The sequence below is a fragment of the Solea solea genome, chromosome 4, assembly GCF_958295425.1.
Source record: "Solea solea chromosome 4, fSolSol10.1, whole genome shotgun sequence".
NCBI lineage: Eukaryota > Metazoa > Chordata > Actinopteri > Pleuronectiformes > Soleidae > Solea > Solea solea.
Window position 1 is genome coordinate 23,908,586 of NC_081137.1, and position 24,629 is coordinate 23,933,214.

The 24,629-nt window shown below is 39.3% G+C and overlaps 2 protein-coding genes across 2 annotated transcripts; one reads left to right on the top strand and one right to left on the bottom strand.

The window, feature by feature from the left end:
• The first annotated feature begins 252 nt into the window (after positions 1–252).
• Positions 253–19,936, top strand: ttc3 (tetratricopeptide repeat domain 3). The gene is made up of 46 exons (XM_058627322.1): positions 253–392; positions 2,367–2,440; positions 2,570–2,603; positions 2,702–2,861; positions 2,968–3,049; positions 3,785–3,838; positions 4,066–4,198; positions 4,360–4,445; positions 5,099–5,193; positions 5,424–5,486; positions 6,120–6,174; positions 6,417–6,579; positions 6,790–6,817; positions 6,914–6,980; positions 7,270–7,300; positions 7,803–7,863; positions 8,084–8,171; positions 8,720–8,872; positions 9,167–9,247; positions 9,628–9,737; positions 9,840–9,966; positions 10,302–10,424; positions 10,523–10,624; positions 10,727–10,819; positions 10,917–10,981; positions 11,339–11,475; positions 11,568–11,885; positions 11,986–12,261; positions 12,354–12,397; positions 13,499–13,549; positions 13,640–13,719; positions 13,804–13,959; positions 14,494–15,106; positions 15,202–15,270; positions 16,069–16,218; positions 16,341–16,480; positions 16,851–16,919; positions 17,011–17,107; positions 17,206–17,309; positions 17,402–17,486; positions 17,683–17,784; positions 17,887–18,101; positions 18,667–18,781; positions 18,920–19,030; positions 19,240–19,332; positions 19,614–19,936. The coding sequence occupies exons 2-46, from the start codon at positions 2,378–2,380 to the stop codon at positions 19,722–19,724; spliced, it is 5,253 nt and encodes a 1,750-aa protein (XP_058483305.1). The 5' UTR covers positions 253–392; positions 2,367–2,377; the 3' UTR covers positions 19,725–19,936.
• A 75-nt stretch (positions 19,937–20,011) lies between these two features.
• Positions 20,012–23,979, bottom strand: vps26c (VPS26 endosomal protein sorting factor C). The gene is made up of 8 exons (XM_058627324.1): positions 23,780–23,979; positions 22,497–22,640; positions 22,115–22,264; positions 21,789–21,869; positions 21,484–21,558; positions 21,249–21,399; positions 21,015–21,167; positions 20,012–20,407 (listed from the first exon to the last, which is right to left on the bottom strand). Exons 1-8 carry the CDS (start codon positions 23,834–23,836, stop codon positions 20,325–20,327), a joined length of 894 nt encoding a protein of 297 aa, XP_058483307.1. The 5' UTR covers positions 23,837–23,979; the 3' UTR covers positions 20,012–20,324.
• Between the last annotated feature and the right edge of the window lie 650 nt (positions 23,980–24,629).

Consider the following 24,629-nt stretch of genomic DNA (forward strand, 5'->3'; position numbering starts at 1 on the left):
AGTTCACTCATGCCTTGGGTGTGTGTTGAATACAGTATAATAAACAATTTCAACCCTAAAAACAGGCTCATCCTGCCTTAAAATTACACTTAACTGAAGAAGTCTTGTCATGCTAAACTCATTTTTCACAGTAGGTGCCCTTTTAATTTCCCTGCCCCTCCAAATGTCTGTGCACGCCACTGCGCAGTTCTGCATATTCCGGTGCACTAGGTGGTGCTGTTTACGTTTAAATGTAAACACCATCAAGAAGAAGAAGCAGCTCGCCCTAACGTGCATATGTGAGGCTGTGATGCGCGCGTGCGTCTCAGTTTTCACTTCCGTACACTACTATGAGCAGGACGAGTGACGACGACTGATAAACGCTGCTTTGCCGTTCATCTTTGACGAAAAACGTGAGTGTTTTATCACCAGCTTGTCATTAAAATCACATTTTAATAAGCGCCACTATCGAGGAGCGGACATTTTTCATCGCGGCTTCAGTCGCGTTCAGTTTAGCGCAAACACAGCGGAAACCAAAATAAGAAGCAAAGAGGCTAAGAAACGTCGTCACGTCATTCTAAAATCAATATTACATACTTTAATTAAGTCGCAAGACCTCCAGTAAATACAGTTGTAGGCCTGTTTGTGTTTGTTTGAATGTTCGCATCGATGAGAAAATGCTAACGTGCGCGAGCGTCCATGCTGTCATTTCTGAGGGTTTTTTGCTTCGACAATCTGTTGTTGTTTTTTTTTAAAGTGTGGGAGTGTCTTTGCGAAAAACACATTCGTAGTGTTTTTGTTTTATTATTGTTAAGAGTGTCCGATAATATTATTGTGTGTCCGTGTTATTCTAGAATGACTAATACCTCTGCAATGAACCATAACACGTTTTGGTTTTCATGAATTACCCATAAACCCATAGTTCCATAACTTTAGGTACTCACGCGCTTAGCATAAGGCACATAGTCATACGCGGTCCATTTTGTTTAGCTGAACTTTACCTAATTTACATTATGAAGCATTCTAGGCCTGTTGCATTGTTCTTATGGGGAGATTAAACCCTCCCACGCCTCTAAACTAAACAGGAGGGTGAAAAAACTCAGGCCACTCAGTATTCCACCGTGTCAATATACAACTCTGTCTCAAGATTATCATCTATTATGAAACGAAACTGATTCATCAGGATCGTCACCTACAGTCCTTTTTTCAGCCACAACCCACATACCCAATGACATGTAATAAATCTCTGCCATGTTCATTTTGAGTTGTACAGTAGGCCGTCAAACAAAAAAACCTAAACCTTGTCCAAAAAACCATAACCTGCTCTGCAAAGATAACCAGATTCTTTTCAATGACGCCATTGTGCTGGCACAGTAGGAAAGCCTGCTGAACCTGACTTGTGGGATATTACTCCTTTGTCGCGTGTAAACTGCATTTCTGTGGCAATCATTGCAACACACTTGGCACTTTTCCACGCCATGGTTGCGCCACGCCTCGGCATGGCTCGACTGTACATGGTTTGGTTGGTTTTACAATATAGTACTTTCCTGGTGTGGGTGGAGTCGTCATTGCACGGCTGCATGAAACTGCCGTGACTTTGTTTTACCAGATCACAGACTCCATCTGACGCAGTCGCTGAATACAGCGGCAGGGGTTGTGATGCGGCTCACTGCTCACGATTGCCGGCAGTAGACTCCTCTATTAAATATTGAGATACATTTTCTTGCTAAATGTTGGAGATTAGTGCACGTTTTCAGGATTTTAAAATCGTTTTAATTGATCTACAGTTCTGCATTGTTGCGTTTGATTCTTTTGTCGACTCTCTGTCTGACGACGTCACGCATAGTATCGGCTCAGCTAGCTTGGAATCTCGTCAGAGCAGGTACTAAAAAAGTATCGGGTAAAATAAACGTGCCAATGCCGAGGCGAGGCGCGTCGTCCTGGGACCATGTAGTGGAAAAGCGCCAATTGATTTTCCTCATAGCATTCCGTACTGCCTTACACCATAACAAGAAGAGCAACAGCCAACTGTTTTTTTATTTTGTCTTTTTTAAAGAAAGAAGTGAAAATAGGCCCTTTTGGTTTCTCTCATTTAGAGAGGATGGCTAATGTCCTACATACAATGTAGGCATTTGTTTATTTTTTGCATAAATAGATAAATAGATTTAAAGAAATAACCAATCACTTGATTGGACATAAACAAACAAGACAGTTTGTAATGTGAATTGTCTCCGTCTGTTCACGTAGGTCCTGCGCTCAGCTTATTACTTTTAGAATTTGGTTATGCAGGTGTCGGATATAAACTTGCATAGATCTTTGAAAGGGTGGTGTTTGCTTACCAAAAACAAACCAGTGAAACAACAGATTTGCTTGATTTTCTCTTTCAGAGATTGACAAAATGTCAGATTCTGACTCTGACTCTGGTTATGACTGGCCAGCCTCCAGACACCGCAGTAATCTGGTGAGTTGTTTGATAATTATATAATTGATAATTAAATACATTCAAGTAAGCAGCGTTCTGTTTTGTGTATATCAGACTTTTTTACTCGCTCTCTGTCTCTCTCTCTCTCTCTCTCTCTCGGACATTCAGGGAAATGATACAGTTATTGCCCTCCGTCCATCAGGTAAGGGACATTTGTCTAAGTCGATGTGTATTCCACAATGCTGTCCAGATACATTTGTATGTGAGTCAATGTAAGTGATTTCCTGCATGTTTTTCTAGAGGAAATTTTCGATCGATGGCTCAGTATCCCTATTGATAAAAAAAGAGAAGCTGGACAGCGGATGAAAGTATGTACCTTCTGGCTTCCCATTCTGCTGCAGCAGAAAGAGGTCAACCACACCTCAGAATGGGCTTTACAAATAGGTCTAATTGATAGTTTGTAAGTATAATTATGACTTCTGATCTGCATGTTTTTTTTCCCGTAACAAATTCCACTTTAAATGTGTTGATTTTAGACCGTTAAATCTTTGGTCATTTCATTCCAGGGACAGTGAAGATCTTAGTTTGAACAACATCCACATGGTAGAAATACTAGAAGCAATCCTGAGAGCCCTGGAAAGGGGAAGTGTAAGTTGCCCTTGGTGTGGTTTTGTACTGGGGTGGGGAAAAACACTAATTTCTGTAAAGGCTGGTGCACATAGATAGCTAGTATCAGGCTGATGGCTGGTTTCATCGGTTGCAGACACAGTAGGTTGTTAGACTTTTGACCCTTAATTTAGATTACAACCACATTTTAATTTCTTCCTTGCACCATAACATTTTCACCAAAATCCTCCACAGACAGACAAATGTGGTGAATAACTGCAGGTCGTTCATTCCAACAGCAGTCAGACTGTACAATAATAAACTGTGTTAACTGCTGTGTTTAATTACCTCTACCTTCAGTGCAATTTATCCCTGTGCAATAGTCAAATTCTGTGCAGTAATTAGTAGCATAAGTCACTTTCGTAAATAAAATCCATATTTTCTTTTACAGTATTTAGTTACCTCTACGCATCTAAATACACAGTGTTCATTGATGTAAATTGCATATTTTCTTTTATTTTATTATTTGTTTCTTTATGGTAACCTAAGCCATTCTGTTCTATCCTTTGTAACATGTATGCTACTGCACAAGTGAATTTCCCCATTGTGGGGTCAATAAAGTACAATATAATCTAACATGAACTACTTGGCGGAGGTAATCGCACTCCATTAGGACTGAATGTAATAGATTATAATGTTAACTATCATGTAATTAGCATTTTATCATTTTAACATAACACGTTTGAGCTGTGCTGAAATGATAGTTCTGTCTTTCAGGTGAAAAGGGAACACACAAAGCACATTTTCTGGCTAAGCAACATGTTTAACTTGGTAAGTCTGAAAACACTGGAATAATATCCATTTTAAGTTGTTGGTGTTAACACAAGGTCGTTGTTGGTACCAGCTGATAATTTTAGTTTTTGAATCAGGGGAGGAAGTGTCAGATTGGTTCTATGAATATTTTGGTGGCCAAAAGTATGAAAACATGAAAATACTTTGTTTTATGTAGTACATTTTCTCTTTTAACTTTGACATTATGTTCTGTTTTGAACCACCAGCGCTCCCCGGAAGCGTGGGATGATGTGTTTCTCTGGTTGGAGCGAACAGGAGAGCCTAATATTTGCCAGCGTGTCCTGGAGCTCGGCCACAAACAAGCATGTGTTTCTGCGCTGCACCTCATCTTCACTGAGTGTAAGAAAAAACAAACTGGAAAACCACACAACCTCTGACATTTACACTGCTTACTCTGTTTATCAAGTCATAAGATGTTTCTCATCCCACATCTAAAGGAAAATGCTTGTGTTTAGTATGATTTTTGATCTGTGTTAATTTTGTGGTCTACTTTTGTTCAGTTGCTAAATATATTCAGGACATGGGCGGCAACATGGAGAGAACTATGAAGTCACTATTGGCTCAACCACCACCATATTATATAGAGGTAAGGCACAACAAAACACATTGTCATTTGTTTGTTATATTGCATTGAGCGTAGAGAGTACTGCATATGGGGTTAGTTTTCATTGAATATATGGATTATCTATTGATCATTTTAGCAGGAAACTGTGCTGTTCAAATGTGTTAGGTGACCAGACTCTTCACCAGCTATGTTTATAAAAAGTGAACATTCTAAGGGAGCGCCTTAGACGCCTTAAATGTGTCTCCAAAGATCCCGAGAGACGGGGGAAGGTAAAACACACTCTGAATGATCAAAGAGGACAATTTGGTTCATCCACAGGCAACTGATTCTGCTAGTGTTGTGATCAGTTCATATCTGATGCAGAATCCAATGCCTACCTACTTAAATATCTTACTTATTTTACATGCTTCATTGCGATTTTACACAGACTAGTTTACTTTCAAGTTAGTGCCGCAGTTATTTACTGTAAACTTTCTGTTGGGTGTGGTAATTTAATGATATGTTATGCTTAGTATGATGATGGCTTGTAACTGGCACTGGTGTTCGTTTTTTTCTTTCTTTTTTTTTGTAGGGGCTTTTCTTGCCAACATGCTTGCTGTAAACTCTGCTAAACCTTTGCAGTTGTCTTGTGTCAGTGGAAGCAAAGATTTAAATTTGTTCTGTTCCTCAATCAGAAAAGTGAAGACATGAAGAAGAAAGGAAATGAGAACTTTCAGAAAAGTCAGTACGAAGATGCTGTGAAGTTTTATTCCACAGCCCTCAAATATTAGTGAGTTTTTCCTTTTTTTTTCTTCAAATGTTTTACCAGTTTAAGCAACTAGTAATATTTACTATTCATGTACAGTAATAGCAATATAACACTTAAAATGGCCTTGATGTGAATCTCTAGTTTTTTTATTTAAGGCCTTGCTGCTGTATTATGATTTGTGAATGTAACAAAATTGTGCAGTGTTTTTTAAAACAGAGCTTTAATTTCTCTCTCTCGCTCTCTCTCTCCAGCCCTGATAACCACATAATATATGGAAACAGAGCCCTATGTTATATCCGATGTAGAAAATATCTGTAAGTATCTGGAGCTTCTTTTATTTTTTGTTGAAAGCCCGGTGTGTATGTGGATAAGTAGTTTAACCTCGATGTCAAATCTTTTGAGAAAATAATTAGCTGTGTTTATTACGAAGAGTTTTAAATACAAAAAAACCATATTAAGCACAAACCTACATGGTTTTAACTGATCTTTAAATGTATTAATGTCAGTGATTCCTTATATCTTTAAATGAACCAAACCAAGACTTCTCTTAGCACAGTGTTTTAGGAAATCCTTGTCCAATGAGATCTTGTTCAACAAAGTTAAGGTCACTGCAACCCGCAGACACATTTTTGTCATAACTCATAAATTCATACTGTAAACATGAAAAGTATTCTAGGTATTTCTAACTATATAGGCAACGACGATTCATATTGTCGTTAAAAGTATGAGTCGTGATTAGAAGATAAGGAAGAGAACAATTTCAAACGAAAGATGTATCCCTGTTGTCGTGCAGAGTTTGTCTGCCTTTTCAGAATTAGATTGCGCGGTCACACAAATGCTTTTTGCAAAAATGTGAACATTAACTTGATTTTAATGTTTTTTTTATTAAAAGTGCAACGCTTAAGAAATGTTTTAACCCAAACGTGACATTTTTTTGATTTTTATAGAAAGGCAGTTGGTGACGGAAAACGTGCTGTACTGATAAAACCTCTGTGGGCAAAGGTAGTTCTCTCTCTTTTGTTATCTCAGTACAGATTGTGGTGTGGACATGCAAGTGAGGTTCAACATTTATTGCATTATTACTTGATAAAGAAGGAACTCTACATGTACTGCTGTCCATTACTGAAAAGCAAACATTATTTACGAGTATGAAGTTGATGTCCACTGTTCCTCTTGTCATTTGCGTTGGATAAACGCGTCTGCTAAATGCTTAAATGCAAATATAAATGTTGGTGTTCTTGCAGGGTCACTACCGCTACTGTGAGGCTTTGTTTTCGTTAGGCGAGATCAGAAAGGCCATAGAGGCCAACAAGTTAGCCCAGAGTCTGTGTGGGGACGACCATGATGGAGTCAAAGACTTGGAACAACAACATCAAAAATTCATCACTGAAATGAGAGAACTTAAAGGTACTTTATTTTCCCTCAATTCATGTTTGCTTTTTAAAATAAAAAGCCCAGCTAATTGCCCCATAAATGGAATGTCTCCAAAACGTAACATCTGCTCATTCATTGTTGTTGAAGCAAAAGAGTGTCATTTACCGTATCAATGATCTGGTGCATGCATCTCTCTGCTGTCCCTCCAAAAATAAAACCCCTGTTTGTTTGCTTTGTTTTCAGTTGGAAAATCAAAGAATAAGATTAGGCGGTACGTTTGAACTTCCTGATACAGTGTGCAAACATGATTAATAAACTAACTTGTGGGAAGTCTTTATTTGTGTCATTTTTCTTTTCTGCTCCGCAGACCTGACGGCACACGTAGAGCAGATGCAGCAGAATCACCGGTAAAGATGGACATGAAAACAAGCAAGGTTAGTAACTTTACCTGTATATTGTGAAATGGCCTCTTGAAAATGTCAAATTAAAATCCTTTTGCAGAAATTGTCACTGATTTAAAACAAAAATGAGCAAATGTCCTTTCATTCTTTGCTATTGGAGCATCTAATTCAAACATTACTGCTTTCCATTTCAGGATTTTCAAGGTTTACGTTCATAGTTTTTTTACAGGCTGAATGGTTGGTCCAGGACTTTAGACCCTCCTGGACCTACATGCACATTTAAATGAAGTGTAATGTCAATCTGTAACTTTTGTGTTGTCAGGTCTTTGAGGTTAAAAAGGACAAGCAACCAGGTGAGTTCATTTTAACACCCTCGATGCTTTCTTTGCGTTTTGTCTGCACGTCAGAGTTATGGCTTTTAAGTCTGCATTTTGTGAAATTAGCTTTTGAAAAGCTCTTGATTAAGATTCGTAACCAGGATCACAGCATTCCAACACTCAGTGAAGGGACAGGTCAAAGGAAATAAAGGACTAAGCGTTGATTAACGGTTGCAGTCGTCGTACCCTCTGAACGTGAAGGATTGAACATTTGTCATGCAGATTCCCCTTCATGGTCACGAGCCACACAGCCTCGTTTCCTTGAGCATGACAGACAATACAATGCAAATGAAGTTGGTCTTTTATCGTCCAGTAACCAAAGTAATGTTTACTGCGAGGACTTGAATTTCTCGTCTTTGTTGTCAGTGATTATTCTGTTTCTGGGACTAGAGTGCCTTTAAATCTAATCATGGATGAAACTATTCATTAGATTTCTACACACACATAAAAGAAACCATGATTTACTTTGTCTCCCCAGGTAAAAATGAACCGGCTGCACCGATGAAGAGCAGTACTAAAGACTCAAAACCCTCAAAAAGGTTAGTTGAAGAAATATAGTGTGTGTTTTTGATTATTGTGAGACTTACCTGTGGGAAGGTTAGCAGGGGAGTTTTACAGGACTGCAGTCTTCAAACAATATTTCTGTTATATTTTAACCTCATCAATAGTGCAGTTTCTCTTCCCTCTGTGCATTACTACAGCGTATATTTGGTTGTATTTTAAGACTGTATAGTTGATTTGAAAATTCTCTGCTTCCAGTGAGGTTCATACAAAGAATGTTAAAGTGGAGCCCGGCACCACAGCACAGAAAAAATCAATGAACAGAAATTGTCAGTCTGGAGAGGAGGTAAGACTGCAAAGACAGACTGTTGTTGTTGTTGTTGTTGTTGTTGTCACTGCACCATATAATCTCATCAGAAAGCCAAATTCTTTGCTCGTCTTCCACTAGACGGACAGAAGAACCTCCATAAAATACAAATAGATTGAGTTTGAAAGCACCCCAAAGGTGCCATTCCTATAAGTACTTTCACCATTGTGCCAAAAGTGCATCTAAATATAACAAAGAACAACTCCTTCCTGTGTAAATTGATCAATGGTATTCTCAGGTATTTGTCAATGACTGTAAAAAATATCCCTAAAACACAGATCTTCATATCCTGTGGGGAGGATAAATGATCTCATTTATGACCATAAGGAACAACATTTTCACGCACTAGACCAATAGGTCAATGGCATGGTGTTGATTTTTTGCGTTCATGCTGGATTAATATAATCACAGCTTGGTAATACACTATGTTGAACACATAGCAAAACAAATGATTGATTATAGCTTTTAAATTATATTAAAGTATTATTGAACGATGGTTGACCTGCTGTGATGTTTAACCTCCTCAGAACCAGGCGGTGGGTGGTGAATCAGCAGACGTGTGCAAAGAATTGAGATCACTGGTTCAGGATGCCCACACTGCTCTGACCGACCTCCGCAGCCGCAACGCAGAGCAGGCCTTCAGCAAGGCACTGACCATTCTAGAGACTAAAACACTGAAGGTAATCATACCACTGATGTACAAACCAGTGCAGAGGTTGTCACATTTCACGCTGCTACTCCTTTGGAGCCAATATTCCTAACTTTATTTAAGAGAAATTAAAGTAATTTAATGTATAATGTAGAATAAGTGTATGAACAATTTAAGTTTATTGTATTGGATTGTAGTTTTCTATGTTTTGCATGATATATAATTTGGCAATTAAGCCAGGTTCCCTGAGTTTGCAAATTGTGTCTCTACATTAATAAACACCATCTCAAATGATCATCTCACCATTTTCCTTTTGCTGTCCCAGGTCCTTGGGCTCTCCACAGTGGACATGCTGTTGCTGCTGTATGGTCGAGCAGCTGCTCTAACAGAAATTGGTCAACCCGAGGTAACTCATGGATTAACTTTGTAGAAAAATGTATAAATTATATTCCCGGTTGCAGCTGTAACCTTGATATTGTAAAGCTACTTTTACCACAATCCAAAATGTTTCTGTTTGTAGACCAATTAAAAAGTTTAGCTTATTAATGTCCCAATTAAGCTATTTGGCCTTTTCTATGTGATGTAACATGTAGAAAATGTGTTTTCAGAAAAGGCTGAAATTGAGATATAAACACTGTTAATGTTGCCAGGTTTCTATTTCCCCATCGAAATTAGCTTATGCCTCTAGTTATTCCATAGACGGGACCATTTATGTATGAATTTGAAAGGATATTGTGCATCTTTCAAATTTTATCTGTGGTTACTTTTTTAATTTGTGAAATACAGGAACTCTCCGAAGCAAAAAAGCTTGTGCAGAAGATCAGCTCATTTGAGGAGAGGACGTTTCAGTGTCTTGTTCACTATGCCATCGGGAAATTATTACTCAAAGAGAACAGGTACAGGAACATCCAGTACTTGAACGCTTCTGTCAAATTGTTTGACTGAGTCGCACCTTATAATAGTTTTATACGCTCCAACACTTCAACGCATCTTTTCAGGTTTGCAGTTGCTCTCCAGCAGTTTTCTGACTCCTTGCAGATGGTGAAGAATCAAATAACTCCTGGTAAACTCACCTGGCCCTTAACAAAAGAGATTGTCAAAGAAACACTACCCGAATATCTTATGGTGAGTTGTCAGTTCAGTCTCTTCCTCTAATTATATACATATTTATTACAAATCATGTGCAGCCAGTAATTTGAGCTTTTTACCTTGGTTATATTTATGTCAGAGTAGGCGTATAAATTGATATCAAAATGAATTTGAAACTCCAGCAACTTATACATTACTGTTTAGAATGATGTCGGTGTTAGCTGTCTCATTTCTCCTCCTGAATTATGATGTGCAGGATATCTGAACAATCAAGTACACCTTCACTTTTTTGCTTAGACTTATCGATTATAATTATTTCAAGCAAAATCACTTACATTTTCATTTTTTATTACATGGTTGTCTCTTTTAAGGTAATTCTGGAAAATGCTATAGAGCTATGCAAATTTCCTCCCGTTCCCGATGCCGTGTGTCGATTTGAGAAGGGCCATAGCTCGTTGAAAGCTGAAATCTACATTACTGACCCTGATTTTAAAGTAAGAAGCAGTAAAAGAAAACGGGGCAGTGTTTTGAGTTGAATATGAAAATCAGAGATGATTCCATTGTGTCCTCTTTTCTTTTTTTTTATGCATAGGGCTACATTCAAATATGTTGTTGTCAGAGTTGTACTGTTGAATACCACATCACCTGTTGGAAGACCCTCAAGGCATCAAACTTCTCTGAAAGAAATGAAAAGGTAAACACACCCTATTTTTCCTGAATAGGTGTATGTGTTATCTGTCTTTTGGTAGCTGTTGACGCCCGTGTTAAACCTTAATGTTACCATTTTATGCTGCAGGATCTCTTGCACGAAGCATGTTTGACGCCAGACTGTCTCGGCCAGATCTGTAGTATCAGAATTATTAGCCCAACGGGCTTGTTGAAGTGTAAGGTGAGTTTAGTCTCTGGAAGTGACGCAAACCTTTCTGCACTCACTGTTCTAATGAAAAATGAGGATTTGTGCTGACCTGATTTGTGTCTTTGTTCAGTTTGATGTTGCCATCCCCAAATCATGCATTCCTCAGAAGCCAAAAGTGAATCAGAAATGTACAAGGTGAGGCTGCAGTAGAGCACAATTCATGATATTATTCACTGTGTTATAATTCAGCAGGAATCTTACTGTTAACTCTTAAAAGTTTATTATTAAAGACAACTTTCTGACAAAATGAAAGCCCTAGATGGAAGAACTTACCCTTATAACTAGTCATATAATTGCCCCAGGGTTGCGAACATTACTTCTACATATTGCAATAAATGCATGTAAAATAAACAAGATATAAAATTGAATCAGCCGTGGATTCTGTTGATACTGATTGTTATATGATGGGATTGTGTGACTTATGCATCCGGAGCTGTATAAGAAGGATAAGTTTCAGAAACATGCCTTTGATGCTTTATCTTGTTTTTTCAGTCTGAAGAAGTTGCAGTCAAAGATGGGGCACAAGCTCAAGAGGAAGCAGAATAGGCTGTCATTTGAAGGTAATCAGACCATCAACGACGAGATCTTGCAGCAGACAGAAGACACAGCGACTAAGAGTCAACAGAAAGGTACTGCCTCTGTCACAGGCATGTTTGGAATAGTTCTGTGGAGGTTTTGCATTCATTAAACAGCTTCATGTATGCTTGCTTGGTGTCGTCAGCTTGGTTGCTATACAGGGATCGAGTTCTGCTGCAGATCAGCCAGAAGATGGATTTGCTGAAAGAGGAGAAAGGCCTCCAAGTGTCTGTGCTGGTGAGCAATCTGAAACCGTGGCTGGAGCTGGACTCGTTGAAGGGGAACAAGCTCGCTGAGAGGATGCTTAACTGGCAGCAGCAGCCACTGGAGACATTGGGACAGGCTCTGGAGCTCTTACTAGAGAGACAGAATCGCGTTTGGGCTCGTGTTCTCATCCAGATACTCAGCAGCCTGGATGTAAATCCTAAACTCAACAAGTGGGCATGTCAGCTCAATGATGCAGGTCAGCATGTTTCCCAGTGTAAATACTGTAAACTGTGGACATCAAGAAGCTGGGGAGTCTGACTAACTGTATTCTGTATTCTGTATTCTGCATGCTTTAGGCCTGAATGCTGCCACATCCTTCATTGAGCGCTACGCAGGACACTTGGAGCAGATGGACCTGGGTCTTCTGCTCAGTTTTGGTCCATTGCAGGAGAGGATTTTAATGAAGCTCGGTTCTATGCCAGAAATTTTTTCAAGTATCGGCCTGACTGTGACTGAATATCTAAAACAGGCCCCACCGCATGACATCAGACTCTTTATCTGGACTCTGGAGGAGCATAGGGACGACTATGTTGCCTGTCACACTATACTGGATGAGTATTTTGATATGATGGGTACGTATTTTGAGTCTGATTTGACCATGTACCTATATTCTGCTTGGGTTTGCATCATGATTTAATTTCCTATTTTTGTATTGTTTTTTCAGATGGCCATTGTTCAGTCTTAAAAAAGTCTGATGAAAATGAAAATGTAAGTTTTTAGTTTATTTAAATTATTTTCTGGGTCACAGTACCACCTAAGTAAACAATGGAATAGTTCTGGGACGCATGATCTCAGATCAGTTTAGTCTATATACAGTAAGTATGAAAATTAAGAGAGGAAAGAATGAAAGCATTGCATTAAGTTCTCTCAGAGGACACCCTTGAATGAGTTAGTCTTAAACCATTATAAACATTTTGTATGTAGTTGTAAGATTTCAGGAGACATACATTGGGGTAGGTAGAAAAAGAAATGTCTAAAAGGTGTTTCTTATCTTCTGTCATAGTGGAAATGATTCACAAATAACCACAATCGACTTAAATTAATAGCTTAATCCCAACAAAACTACATTGGTGATACATTGGTGATAGTCATACTACCCTGCAGTCAGAGTAGTATGACAAACATAAATGACCATTTCATTGTACTCTTTATTTCGTAATCATTGCAGAAACCTTCAAAGTTTGCTTACAGACACTTCAAATCTGGTCAGTTAACATCAAGCTCGTTTAGATCGATAGATTTAACTGTGACATTCTTGTGTTACAGCAGCGCAGTTTAGGTATAAGACATAAGAAATAGAAAATATATGAGATGAAGCAAAATATACAAACAAAAAAATGAGAAATGTAAAATAAGATTTAATAAAAGATATAAATATATACATGATGAAGAAAATATTACAATTGAATATAATACAGTAAAAATGTCTTACAAGAATTAAGGAGCAAAATCATTTTGAATGCAGCCAGATAAAGAAACAAAATCAACAACTTTTTTGCAAAATTATGAATGAATTTAGTATTAAGATATAACTGAATTAACCAATCCACAACGATGGATATTAACAAGATTCAAGGGCACAGTTTGTGTGAGGAAATAAAGGTGCAGATATGCAGGGATTTGTATATTAAATTATGTAACGGAGAGTCCAGGGGTTTTCTCTATTGCTGCAGATAAAAAGCCATGACATGGTTTTAGTGCTGACTAAATGCATTTCCCTAAAATGTGAAACCCTTGTGGCTGCTTGTTTTTTTTTTTTTTACCTGTTGTGAAACATGGAGAAGAAATTAATGATCTCGTTCCTTTCAGAATTCTCCTACGAAGACTAAAAATCGAAAAAAGAAACTGAATGCAACAAAGGTCAGTGATTAAATCTGTAACTGTTGCTTTAGAATTGAGTATGGGTTGCATGTGTCATGTCTTTGAAGAGTTTCCTCTTCTCTCCATCAGGGCTTATATAGTTTTCCTCAGACAAGAGATGTAACACCAAGAGACGAGTGGGACCATGACTTGTTTGAAGACGACTCTTTGTAAGTTGCGTCTACCACACAGTGTTTTCATTCCACCTGTGATCATTACTACATTGTGGTGACGTTGAAACTTTGTGTGAGCAGATTATTCCTTCACCCCGGTGATCCGTTCAGTGTACCCAGTCACCTTCGAGAGCAAGTGGCCGATTTTGAGGAGCAGTACAACGGCACCAGTCAACCAGTTTGCTATAAAAAGATTTTGGACAACCACCCTGACCCAACAAAAGAGAGTTTGTATGAGTAAGTGCGACCTGCAGTTTCACGTATGAGACACATGCATTATACACTGTGGCCATTAGGTGGGTTTACGTACCAGCCTGTTTCTTGGCACATCTTTGATTTACATACTTGAACTGTTCCATTTAGGTTTGAAGGCGATGGGGAATGTTCGTGTTGATAAAATGTAGATGCAAATTAGTGCCACGGAAACAGGTTTTTACACATAAAAGACAATGTTTACCCTTCTGTGACGTCTCTGACGGATGTGACGGATTTGGCATGCATACTTCTCATTACCGTAACTCTTAGACGGTTTGTGATGTGGGGACTCACCAAAGGTTATAACATTCAAAACGCAAAAAAAAAAGATGACATTTCATATAAAGTAAATTTGTAGATTACCGCAACACAAATAAAATACAAAACAACTGTTAAATATGCACTTACACATACAGCAAAGACTGAAAACTGATCCCAGTAAAAGCTTATATTGATACAATCCTCATGTTGTTTTCCTCTGATTTGTAAATTTGGATTATGTTCCTTTTGCTGTAGCTATTTTGCTCAGATCTTGGAGGAGCACGGTCCCCTGGTTGCTGAAGACCCTCTGCTGGTTGGTGAACTGGAGTATTTCCCATCCGAGGCTCAGCTAAAGATCGAGGAGTCAGGGGGTTTCGAGTCCTTCCTCCTCGAGTCCCTCCGCTTCATAAAGATTGGCAATTGTGTCGGTCTGGCTAAGCATGCTGTCAGCTTGCAGCAAGCTGGACTTGGAGCCAGTCTCGATGACCTGGACGTTATCGTGGATCCCGACGCACACAGACAAACTCCTGATTTTCATGAACCCGCTTTCCCAAACCAACGGGACATGGTTTCCTCTGCACAGCCTCCAGTGTTTCCCTCCTTCTCAAATCCTTTCAGTTTTAGCTTTCACTCGGGCAGTGAAGTCGACCCCTCTGCTGTCATTTTCAAAGGGAAAGATCTCTTGACCCAGTGGAGTAATGCTTACGACCGTCCACAGCAGTTCCCTTACTTTTCATTTAAAGATGTCGGCGAGCGTGAGCTTTGTGACTATAAACCAGACAGGATTTTTGGAGTGGAATCATCAGGAGTCACTTCTTCTTCATGGACACCTGAGAATGATCTTTTGAGGAAAGACGCCGCCGTGCAGGTAGATGTCAACACTTTCTCAGCTTTTTAAGTTAACTTGACAAAATGATGCTGCTTTGTTGAAGTTTAAATTTCCCATTTTGTTCATTTTCTTAGACATTTCCAGAGACGATGAGCAGTGTAGCAGTGAATACAGAGCCTCATGAGCGCTTTGAGAGATACCAGGTGAGACCAGTACTGTTTTTATGCAACAACACAATATTAGTCTATTTATAAACAATCTTGACAGATTTCCTACATTTTAACCATTAATTTGGTCAGCGAGGTTCATGACTGTGGAGGCTCTGAGGTCGGATGTACAAATATATGAACCCAAAATAGAAGCTTTTATTTCAATTTTGACCTTAATTGAAACATTTAGTTGTTTTAAAGGTTTTAATTATGCTTTAATCAATTCCATACTATTCAATAATATGACAGCAAAAAAACAATATGTACTAATATAAGGTCAAATTCAATTTTCTTTTTAAGGCACTGCCTCCACTGACCACACGTCACTGGTCTGTGTGTCTCAAAAGTAAAAAATTATTATTGACAAAACTTAATTTTCCTTGTATGTTTTTCTTTACTATTACAAGTTGTGTTTTGATTTGTGATTATTTTCATAATCGTTGAATCTGTTGATTATTTCCTCGATGTTTACCAAAGCTGAAAAAATAGTTTTAATAATTTCTTTATTTGGAGCAAAGAAACCAGAAAATGTTCCCATTTGAGAAGCTGAAACTTGTTTTAATCGATTAAAAAGAAACGACGCTGAAAGCGATTAATCGATTAAAAAGTGCAGTATATTGTAATACATTGATTTAAAATTAATTTAATTCCTAAATGTTTTGCCTCTGATCGGAGTTCAGGTCCCTTTCATTCATTTTATTTGCCAGTTATTGTTAAAAAAAAGCGAATTTAACTGGTAATTCCTCTGTTGTGCTGTTCTAAGTTTATCTATGTTTGACCGTTTTCGTCCAGGGGGACATCAATAAGAAGGAGAAGGGTAATGTGCGACTGGAGAAGCAGATCAAGGGAATGACCAGCAGTTCTAACAAAGTCGTCCAGAAGCACAAAGAAGAAATGGCGTCCATTGAGGAGGAAATACGCAACATCAACACCAAGACACAAGTACGTCCATGACCTCATGTAACTCACTCTGGTGATTTTAATAAGTGATGAGTTAAAACTCACCAGCTGAAGTGTCTCCTGTCCATCAATCAATCGTTGCTTTTGTTTTTTTTCTTGTCAAGATGACCAATAGAGAGCTGACGCTGTTCCAGCACAAACTGGAGGAGGAGGTGAAAAAGGACCAGAAGGAGAAGAAAGCCAACCAGGAAGTTCTCAGGTCCATCAAGCAGGAGATGGACGAGCTGGTGGAGGAACATGGACGGTGAGGCTGAAAAAGACACATTAGCTCAAACACGGATTTAATCATCTGTTATGTAATGTAACGATAAATGTTTCTGCAGATTATTTGTTCTTAATAAAAGTGTGTCTCTAGACAGCTGTGAGGACCAGTTTAATTAAATAAATCTTTATGAGGACAATTTGTCTGGTCCTCACAACTTTAAAGATCTTTTTTCAAGGTTAAGACTTTGTTTTTGGTTTTAGGTTAAAGGTTAAAGGCATTTAGTTGTGATAGGATAAGGGGCAGGGAGTGCTTTATGTCTGAGTGTCTTCACAAAGAATGCTATGCAAACGTGTGTGTGTGTGTGTGTGTGTGTGACATACACCTTCTTTTCTTTTTTTTTCATGCGTAGTCTGGCCAGGAACATCAGAGACAACAAAGCCAACTATGACAAACAGCTGAGGGACTTTCGAGAGAAAAGGTAAGTGGTTAAAAAAAGAGAGGAGAAGTAAAAATGTGAACAATTATCCACTCTGGTTCTCTGTTCACGTCTGTGTTTGTTGTTGCTTCAGCAATCAGGCGGCAGCTGAGAAGATGAGTCTAGAAGATGAGATCAGGCGCTGCAAGGACTCGATTGTTTCAGTCACTAGGAGATCTCACACAGCTCAGGTAAACAGACGCTGTGCTTCACACACTCTTGATTAAAATAAACTTAACAGTTGCTCATGATCAACTTCTTGGCTTCTCTCTTTGGTTGTCTTCTCCAGGTGTTGGTGGCAGAGAGCAGCCGTGAGCAGGGTTTACACAGCCTCTACCACGAGCTGGCAGAAGCCAAGGCTTTTCTGAGCAGACTGAATGAAGCAATGCATAGGTACGAGAAGTGAAATCCCAGCTGTGGCTCACAGGGTGGACTAAACGTGTAAGCAGATGGGCATCACAGTCATGTCCTTTTTCATGTTCCAGGCACCCAGACCCAGCCGTGGACATCATTAGAGGCTCCTGGAGATCCAAAGTTCAAGAAATTGAAAAGAAAATCTCCACTGCGGAGGTTAATGAAGCCTTTATTAAAATGTTTTCATTAAGGAGGTTTTATAGTAACAGGAAAAGCAACCAAACCCAACCAGAGCTGACCCGCTACCATGTAGTGGAAAATCTTCTTCTATTTTTGATATTTTGTAGGTTAATAGAAGAAGCCTCCGACTGTGCTGTGTCTTAAAGTTTGTCTCTGTGCGGTCGGTCTACAGGCGCACTACAAGGAGCAGATTGATCAGGTGAAGAATGGGGGAAGAGTCGGTGAGGGTCTCCTCGGTAACGCAAACGGCCGTTCTGAAGCTTCAGGACCAACGGTAAGACTTTGTCACCTGGGCGGCCTCATCGGGCGAGTCAGTGGAACAAAGGATGTTTTTTTAATTCCTTTTCCTGTTTCCTGTTCTGTGTGAACATTGCAGGTTGCTGGAGCAGCCAAAGACCTCAGCCCTCAGCCTTCAGCGTCGATCACCCAGCAGACGGCTGCAGCCGCCGCTGTGGCGACTGCTCCGGCGTCAGCGTCTGCTCCGGCTCGATCGCAGCACAAACCTCCCGCCACCAAACAGGAGCCTCCACACAACACGCTGTATGAGAAAATCATCGACCGCCTGCTCGTTATTTTCCCAGACTACACGAGGTAACGCTGGACTAACACAACCCTTTATTAACAAAATCAAGTCTTTTTTTGGTTGGATGGTTGTGCTGTAAAACATTTGAGAATGTTTTTAAAATGTTTATCAAGCTCTTTAATGTTTTAGAAACTGAGTTTCTATTTAGTTTCTTCATCAGAAAACACTAAAGATTTTTTTTTTTTTTTTTTAATTGGTGATAATGGAATAAAATATATATTTTATCAGACTGTCTATAGGTTGTGCTGGAAAAAAGGATATAAGACACTCTGTATGTGTGTTTTAACATGGTCATTTCTGTGTTGTAAGGTTTTTAAGCTTGTCTAACAGAATACTAACATCATACTGGGTGCGAGACGGTTATGTTGCTGATCAGCGTGTTCATAAAACTGAAACGTTTGAGTACTTTTACTTTAAAAAGGGTCAAGAAAGTGTTGTGTTTGGGACGTATTTGATGATTAAAGATCAGTTTTCTTCAAACCTCGAGTCTCTCATGTAGAAAATTGGCAAGAGCTCTATTGTGAAGAAGAGCACAAAAAGAATCACCGTCTGTATTCTTGTGTGCGTGTTCAGGTTGGACATGTTGCGGCGGATCCAGGATCTGCGTTTGTCCAGTGGTGGAAGCTTCAGAAGCATGGAGCTACAGGATGTGGTTGGTGGAGTGACTCAGATGATCCTGGACCATCAGGTCAGTGTGGTTGTGCTCTTTAACGCTGCTCCTCTCACAGCACATGGGACAGAAAACCTTTCCTAAAACATGTTTTCATTCACTGAGCCAGTGTAGGAATTTGAGAAAATGACACATTTCCTTTTCTTTCCTTTGAAGGAGAAGCTGAGTTCTGTGAGATCCAACATTGTGAGACGTGGGAATGCAGCTGGGACTCCGCCTCCCGTCTGGCAGCCCATTGAAAACCATAGACATGTACATCCCGACGCAGTGAGTACAAAAACCCCAGATTTAATAAGAATGACTTCACTGAAATGACTAATGAAAGTATTTAAAGGGGACTTTAAAAAGTCTTCCATCAGCAGTTTACTCTGGTGTAGATGTTAAGTATGTTAGGTGTAACCTTTGAGTTTAGCTTTAGTTTATTCAGCTTCTTAGTCTGAATGTAACCTGTTTTTAAACGTGTGTGTTTTCTGCAGATCAACGTGGAGGATCCGTGTATCATCTGTCACGAGGACATGAGTCCACAGGACATTTGTGTGCTGGAGTGCAGACACAGCTTCCATGAAAACGTGAGCAGGAGACACACTTACTTGTTGTCTGTTAACACATTGAACACATGTTGAAACATAAACACAAACGATCTTTTTCTTTGCCAAAAAAAGTTCCCCAGAAAGACGACTTTGTTTCAGGAAATACGAAGTTGATTCTACTTTAGATTTCTTACTGAAGCAGCTGGATGTCTGAATGCCTTAAATGTACAGAAAGCACATGAAATAAGCCAGAGGTGGTGTTGCACGAGCCGACACCTCTGTTTAGTTTATATTTAATGTGTTGCTTGTTGTGCGTTCAGTGTATCAGGTCATGGCTGAAGGAGCAGAGCACCTGTCCCACGTGCAGAGACCACGCCCTGATGCCCGACGACTTCCCCGCGCTGTCCAGTCGGAGGCGTCCAGCTCCGTGATGTCCCGATCGTCCTGCTTGCCGTGACGTATAAACGTCTTGCTTTTCTTGTTCACCGTTTTATTTTTACCTTTTTATTTGTTTAATTAAAATCTTAAAATGATGCATAACATTGATTTTACTTTGTTTTATACGCTCGCTCTCTCTAGAGGGACGTGCATGGAAAAAACTTAAGGTTTTACGTAGTGGAAATAAAACTCGTCTCGTGTTTGACTTTGTCCATTTTGTCTCTGTGTTTAGAAAACGATGAAGGGAAAATAAATGACTGAATAAATGAAAAAAGAGGCCTTAAATACTGACAGATTTAATATTGTATCACAATTGAACACTGTTAATCAGAAGGATGACAAATCATTGTAAATCATTAGCAGAGTCACAAAAACAACATTTAAAAGAGTTTTTTCCTCCAAATTTCTCATGAGCTCAAAGTTCTTATTTAGTAGATGAAGGTGTGCTGATCTCCCACTGGAGGTGAGCAGCTTTTCTTCATTTATGAACCGCTCTAGAGGAGCAGATAACTTCAGATAAGACACAACAACGCTGTGGTTTCACAGAGTCTCACAGTCGTGGTGAACCTGACTGCACGGCCTCAGCTCCAGGTTCAGACTCTGCAGAGCTTCAGCGGGAAGTTCTCTGTGATCAGATGATCGTCGTGCAGCACAATAACGACGTTCACTTCAAACTCTAAAAAGGACAGAAAACAATAACAACAATTTTGTAAAATAAATTCACCAATTTCCCCAAGTGTTTGTCAAACTTTTCCCTAAAGTCTGCAGCAGACGATGGCTTTAAAATGCACTTTTATTTCTCCACAAATCAGTTGCTGGAAACAAAACTGTAACAAATGACAAGCTTATGGAAAATGTTACTGTTGTAAGGACATCTTCTGAAATTATGATTCCTCTGTGGTGATATTTCAACAGAATTTCAGCTTTTTCTACATTTCCTTACATTTGATTTTAATGCACTTTTAGTGATTTTTGGTCAACAAATGAGTATTTTATACTTTATTTAACCAATCTAATCAGTTGATTTATACTGAATAAGTCTAATTTAAACTGTCCTTCACGTTCCTTTATCTTGTGAATGATCCTCAGGCAAATGTGTGAGCTGTTTTAATAATTGATAACTGATAAATTTGATCATTTATTCAACCTTCTTTTATAATATCTGCTCAGTGAACGTCTTTGTTCACTCTTAAAAACAGTTTTCGGACAGTTCTAGACAAGTCTGTCGTAATTATTATCATGTGTGGAATAAAACAAATGCATAAATGCGAGGCTTTACTCACCGACTTTGAAGTTGGTTGTTTCCAGCGTGGGGCAGGTGAACAGTCTGGGAAACACCATGTAGATGGGGATGGAGAGGCCGTGGCAGACGTCGCCTTCTGCGATCTGGATGTTCTGGATCTCGGTGGCGTCTCTGGCGTAGCCTTCAGCACAACCTGAACACGACACACACACACATTTCTTTAAAAAAACAACACAAAGCTACAACAGAGGAAAGATTGGAGGCGTGTCCTCACCACAGGTCTCCACTCGCACGAGCTGCAGCTCAATACTTTTGATGGGAGTGTCCGAGTTCTCCACCAGCACCTCTCCGGTCAGAGGCTGGCTGATCACACAGTTGGTGGCGTCTAAATGGCCTCGGATCAGAAACTTGGGCAGAGAGCTCCTCTGAACACAGAAAACAAGGAGAGTTGTTCTTTCACTGAAACAATAAAGATCAGGGTAAAAAAAAAAGCAACGCGGTCTTCTCACCTCTCTGATGTTCTCTAAGGTGTCTGGAGTGACGGTGAAGTTGACCTGAGTTGGAGCAATTTTAGATTTCTGCGGCTGAAAGAGGAATGTGAAGATGTGTTTTAATCTAGGATTATTTTAGATTATTCCTAGACTGTTAATGTACAACATAACCTCAGAAGAAGTTCCAGAAGACAATTGGAATGTAAATATAACTACCATCTGTAGTTCATCAGACTAAAACAAAAATGTAGGTCCTTAATCTAAACCACATAATATTAGTTTTTAATCTTTATTTACGTGACCACAGTTTCTGCTTCGCTCACCTGACAGTGTACGATGAACTCACAGTTCCTGCTCAGGTCTTTGGCCAGCAGGGGGCGCTTCATGTCACAGCGCAGCGTGTACTGAGAGGAGGAGAAGAAGACACAAACACCTGTTTACACAGAAATATATCTGAATGTATGTAGTCTGTAAAAGTGTGTTCATACGTCAGCTTTCCTGATTTACAGACAATGATTTGAAGGTAAAAGGTGTACTGGTTGTGTAAAGAGTGAGGAAACAAAGGAAGCCATATGGTAAGTATCTTCCTCCCACTGTTTAATGGTGATATCTAATATAATATAATTTGAAGTCAGAGTCCCTCACTCACCTGAATGTTGACAAAGACACCATGGTAAGTTTCGTACAGCACTTTGTTGCCTTTAGCCTGCAGAGGGAACTCAAAGGGAATCTCAGTCTTTCCACCTGGTATCTTTCCTGCTTTGGCCACTTCAATGTTGTTGCTGATCAGCTGGATGGGCTGCACAGAGAGGACAGGTTAGGTCTTTGACTACAACTGGATTACATTAGAATTGGCTACCAAATTCTAGAGTTAAACTGGTTTTACTTTTGGATCGTACAGACAAGATTTCCAGTTTACAGCGACTTCTAATCTGTATTTATGGTGAATTAAGGACCAACAATCTCACATCCAGGACTTCAGACTTTACTGAGAGTCAGATTCTACTCATGTGTGAACTGATAGTTCTCACCTTGACCGAGTTGTAAAATGCCTCAAAGACACCGACGCTCTTGGAACTGAGCTGCAGGTTCACCAGTCCTTCCATGTTCAGAGTGATGCCATGGTGCTGCAGCGACTCCTTACACACCAGCACGATGACACCAGCCACCACCTCCTGCACACACACACACACACACAACACTGTTGACAGTATTCCACTATATATACACGTAAACATCCACCCCATTGTATCTAGAAAAAACATAATGAACACTTAAAATGTTACTTAGGGCCACACAGTTGATGTAGTCCCACAGTCAAACATCCAATTAGGAGATTAGGTCAATTGGACACCCTTCATTGACCATGAGAGTGGTCAATTAATCCCCATATTACATGTGTTGGACTGTGGGAGGAAGCCGGAGAACCTGGAGAAAACACACAGGGATAACATGCAAACTTCATGCAGTGAGGCCCTTGTTCCAAACAAGGCTCGAACCCAGGTCTTCGTGCTACAAAGGCAAGAGCGCTAACCACTACACTGACCATGTTGCCCATCTATGGCTACTACCACACTGTAAATCATACAAATGTAGTTAGTGTTTAGTTTTTAGAAAATTTCAAGATAAAAGTTCCATAATCACACTTTTTAATTGAAAAAATATATATACATTGTTATTGCATCCCAAAGTTGGTCATATGTTTGTATTAAAAAGTGTGCATGTGGGACTTTTATTTTGAAAACGTGCATACAGATACGGTGATCTGAGTGTTTATTTTGAAAACCGGATGTTATCTTTTTACCGTAAAAACTAAATTCAGCGTCAGATAGTTTGACCGCAGTAAAATAATGACTTCAAAACAACTCAAATGTACATAATGTTAATGTGAGGCGTTTATCACTAAAGATAAGTCACTTTGGAATGGTGACATTTTTGAGAGCGTAATTGATTGTTTATCGTTATAATGAGAAACTTGGTGGTATTTATTTTTCTGCACAACAATCAATATATGCTAATTTTATTACGTTTACATTTTAAATCAAACAGTGATTTTTTTGTTGTAGTTTTGTGCCGGACACTGAAAACACTCACACTCACATGACCTCATCAGCTGGGGATCATGTGCTCAGACAACGACCATTGTCTCCTGGTTGGTTAGTACATGGTTATCGAGGACATATATATATATATATATACTGTGCTCTTCTGACACTAAACAATGATTTAACAGTTAAGATAAATGTGATGTTTACAGCGCAGACGATGCTATAGAGGCAGCTATCGTTAGCCGGCTGTGATGAAACAAACTTACCCCTTCATGATAAACTTTATTCGCTCTTTTCAGTCGTATGTCCAAAGTGACGCTCATGTTTGACAGTTAAGCTTCAGACAGACATTTAAAATGGGGTTCGGGTTAATTATGCGTGAATAACGCAGCAAACTAACAGTTCTCTTTTACATGGATATCCTGGTTTGTTTTCCTGCCGGAAGCAACATCACCGACGCGTCCGGTTCGAGGACTTCAGAATAAAAGTTGTTGTGTCCCTTGAAAACACTTCCGGGTTGAATAATTCTTCTTCCTCTGTCCATGGTTCGAACCAATTAAGGTAACATCGATATGATTTGCCAAATTAATTGAAGGTTCTCACATCTATGTTATAGATATATAATATAATATAGATGTTAAGAGTGTTCTCTAAAAGTTCTGGATAAGAATGAAGAAGTTGTGTTCAGCACATCGATATCTAATAGCATACTGTACAGTTTTAGAGGAAGTCCCATATTCATACTTTTTAATTTAAAAACGATCATATTCGAGCAGTAGTAAATAAGTTCATAAGTCCTGAGGTCATCTATGATTACTACCACACTGTATATACATTTATTTTAATTGTCTAGTAGCCTACTTGAATTGGTAATTTGACATACACAATGCAGTGATCCAGGACTTGAACCGCTACTGGCTGCTGATTGTTTGCTGTTGCTCATGCAGTAATCAACGACACCTGAGTAAAATGACAGGTAACTTCAAAAAACCCAACATGGCCCTGGGCTAGTGTCAGTGGTGTATGTGTGAATCGCACAAAAAACAGACTGTCAGCTGAATGTAGGGACAGCAGAGCCTGACTAGGACACTGTTATCATAAGTTCATTGATAAGGC

Excerpts from the sequence above, each read along its gene's own strand:
- vps26c (XM_058627324.1), bottom strand. The coding sequence starts at position 23,836 with ATGAGCGTCACTTTGGACATACGACTGAAAAGAGCGAATAAAGTTTAT. Across the intron at positions 22,641-23,779 it reads ATAAAGTTTATCATGAAGGG|GAGGTGGTGGCTGGTGTCAT; the intron begins GTAAGTTTGTTT and ends GTGTGTGTGCAG. Across the intron at positions 21,168-21,248 it reads CGTGCGAGTGGAGACCTGTG|GTTGTGCTGAAGGCTACGCC; the intron begins GTGAGGACACGC and ends TGTCGTGTTCAG.
- ttc3 (XM_058627322.1), top strand. The coding sequence starts at position 2,378 with ATGTCAGATTCTGACTCTGACTCTGGTTATGACTGGCCAGCCTCCAGA. Across the intron at positions 12,262-12,353 it reads TGAGTATTTTGATATGATGG|ATGGCCATTGTTCAGTCTTA; the intron begins GTACGTATTTTG and ends TTGTTTTTTCAG. Across the intron at positions 15,107-15,201 it reads GGAAAGACGCCGCCGTGCAG|ACATTTCCAGAGACGATGAG; the intron begins GTAGATGTCAAC and ends TCATTTTCTTAG.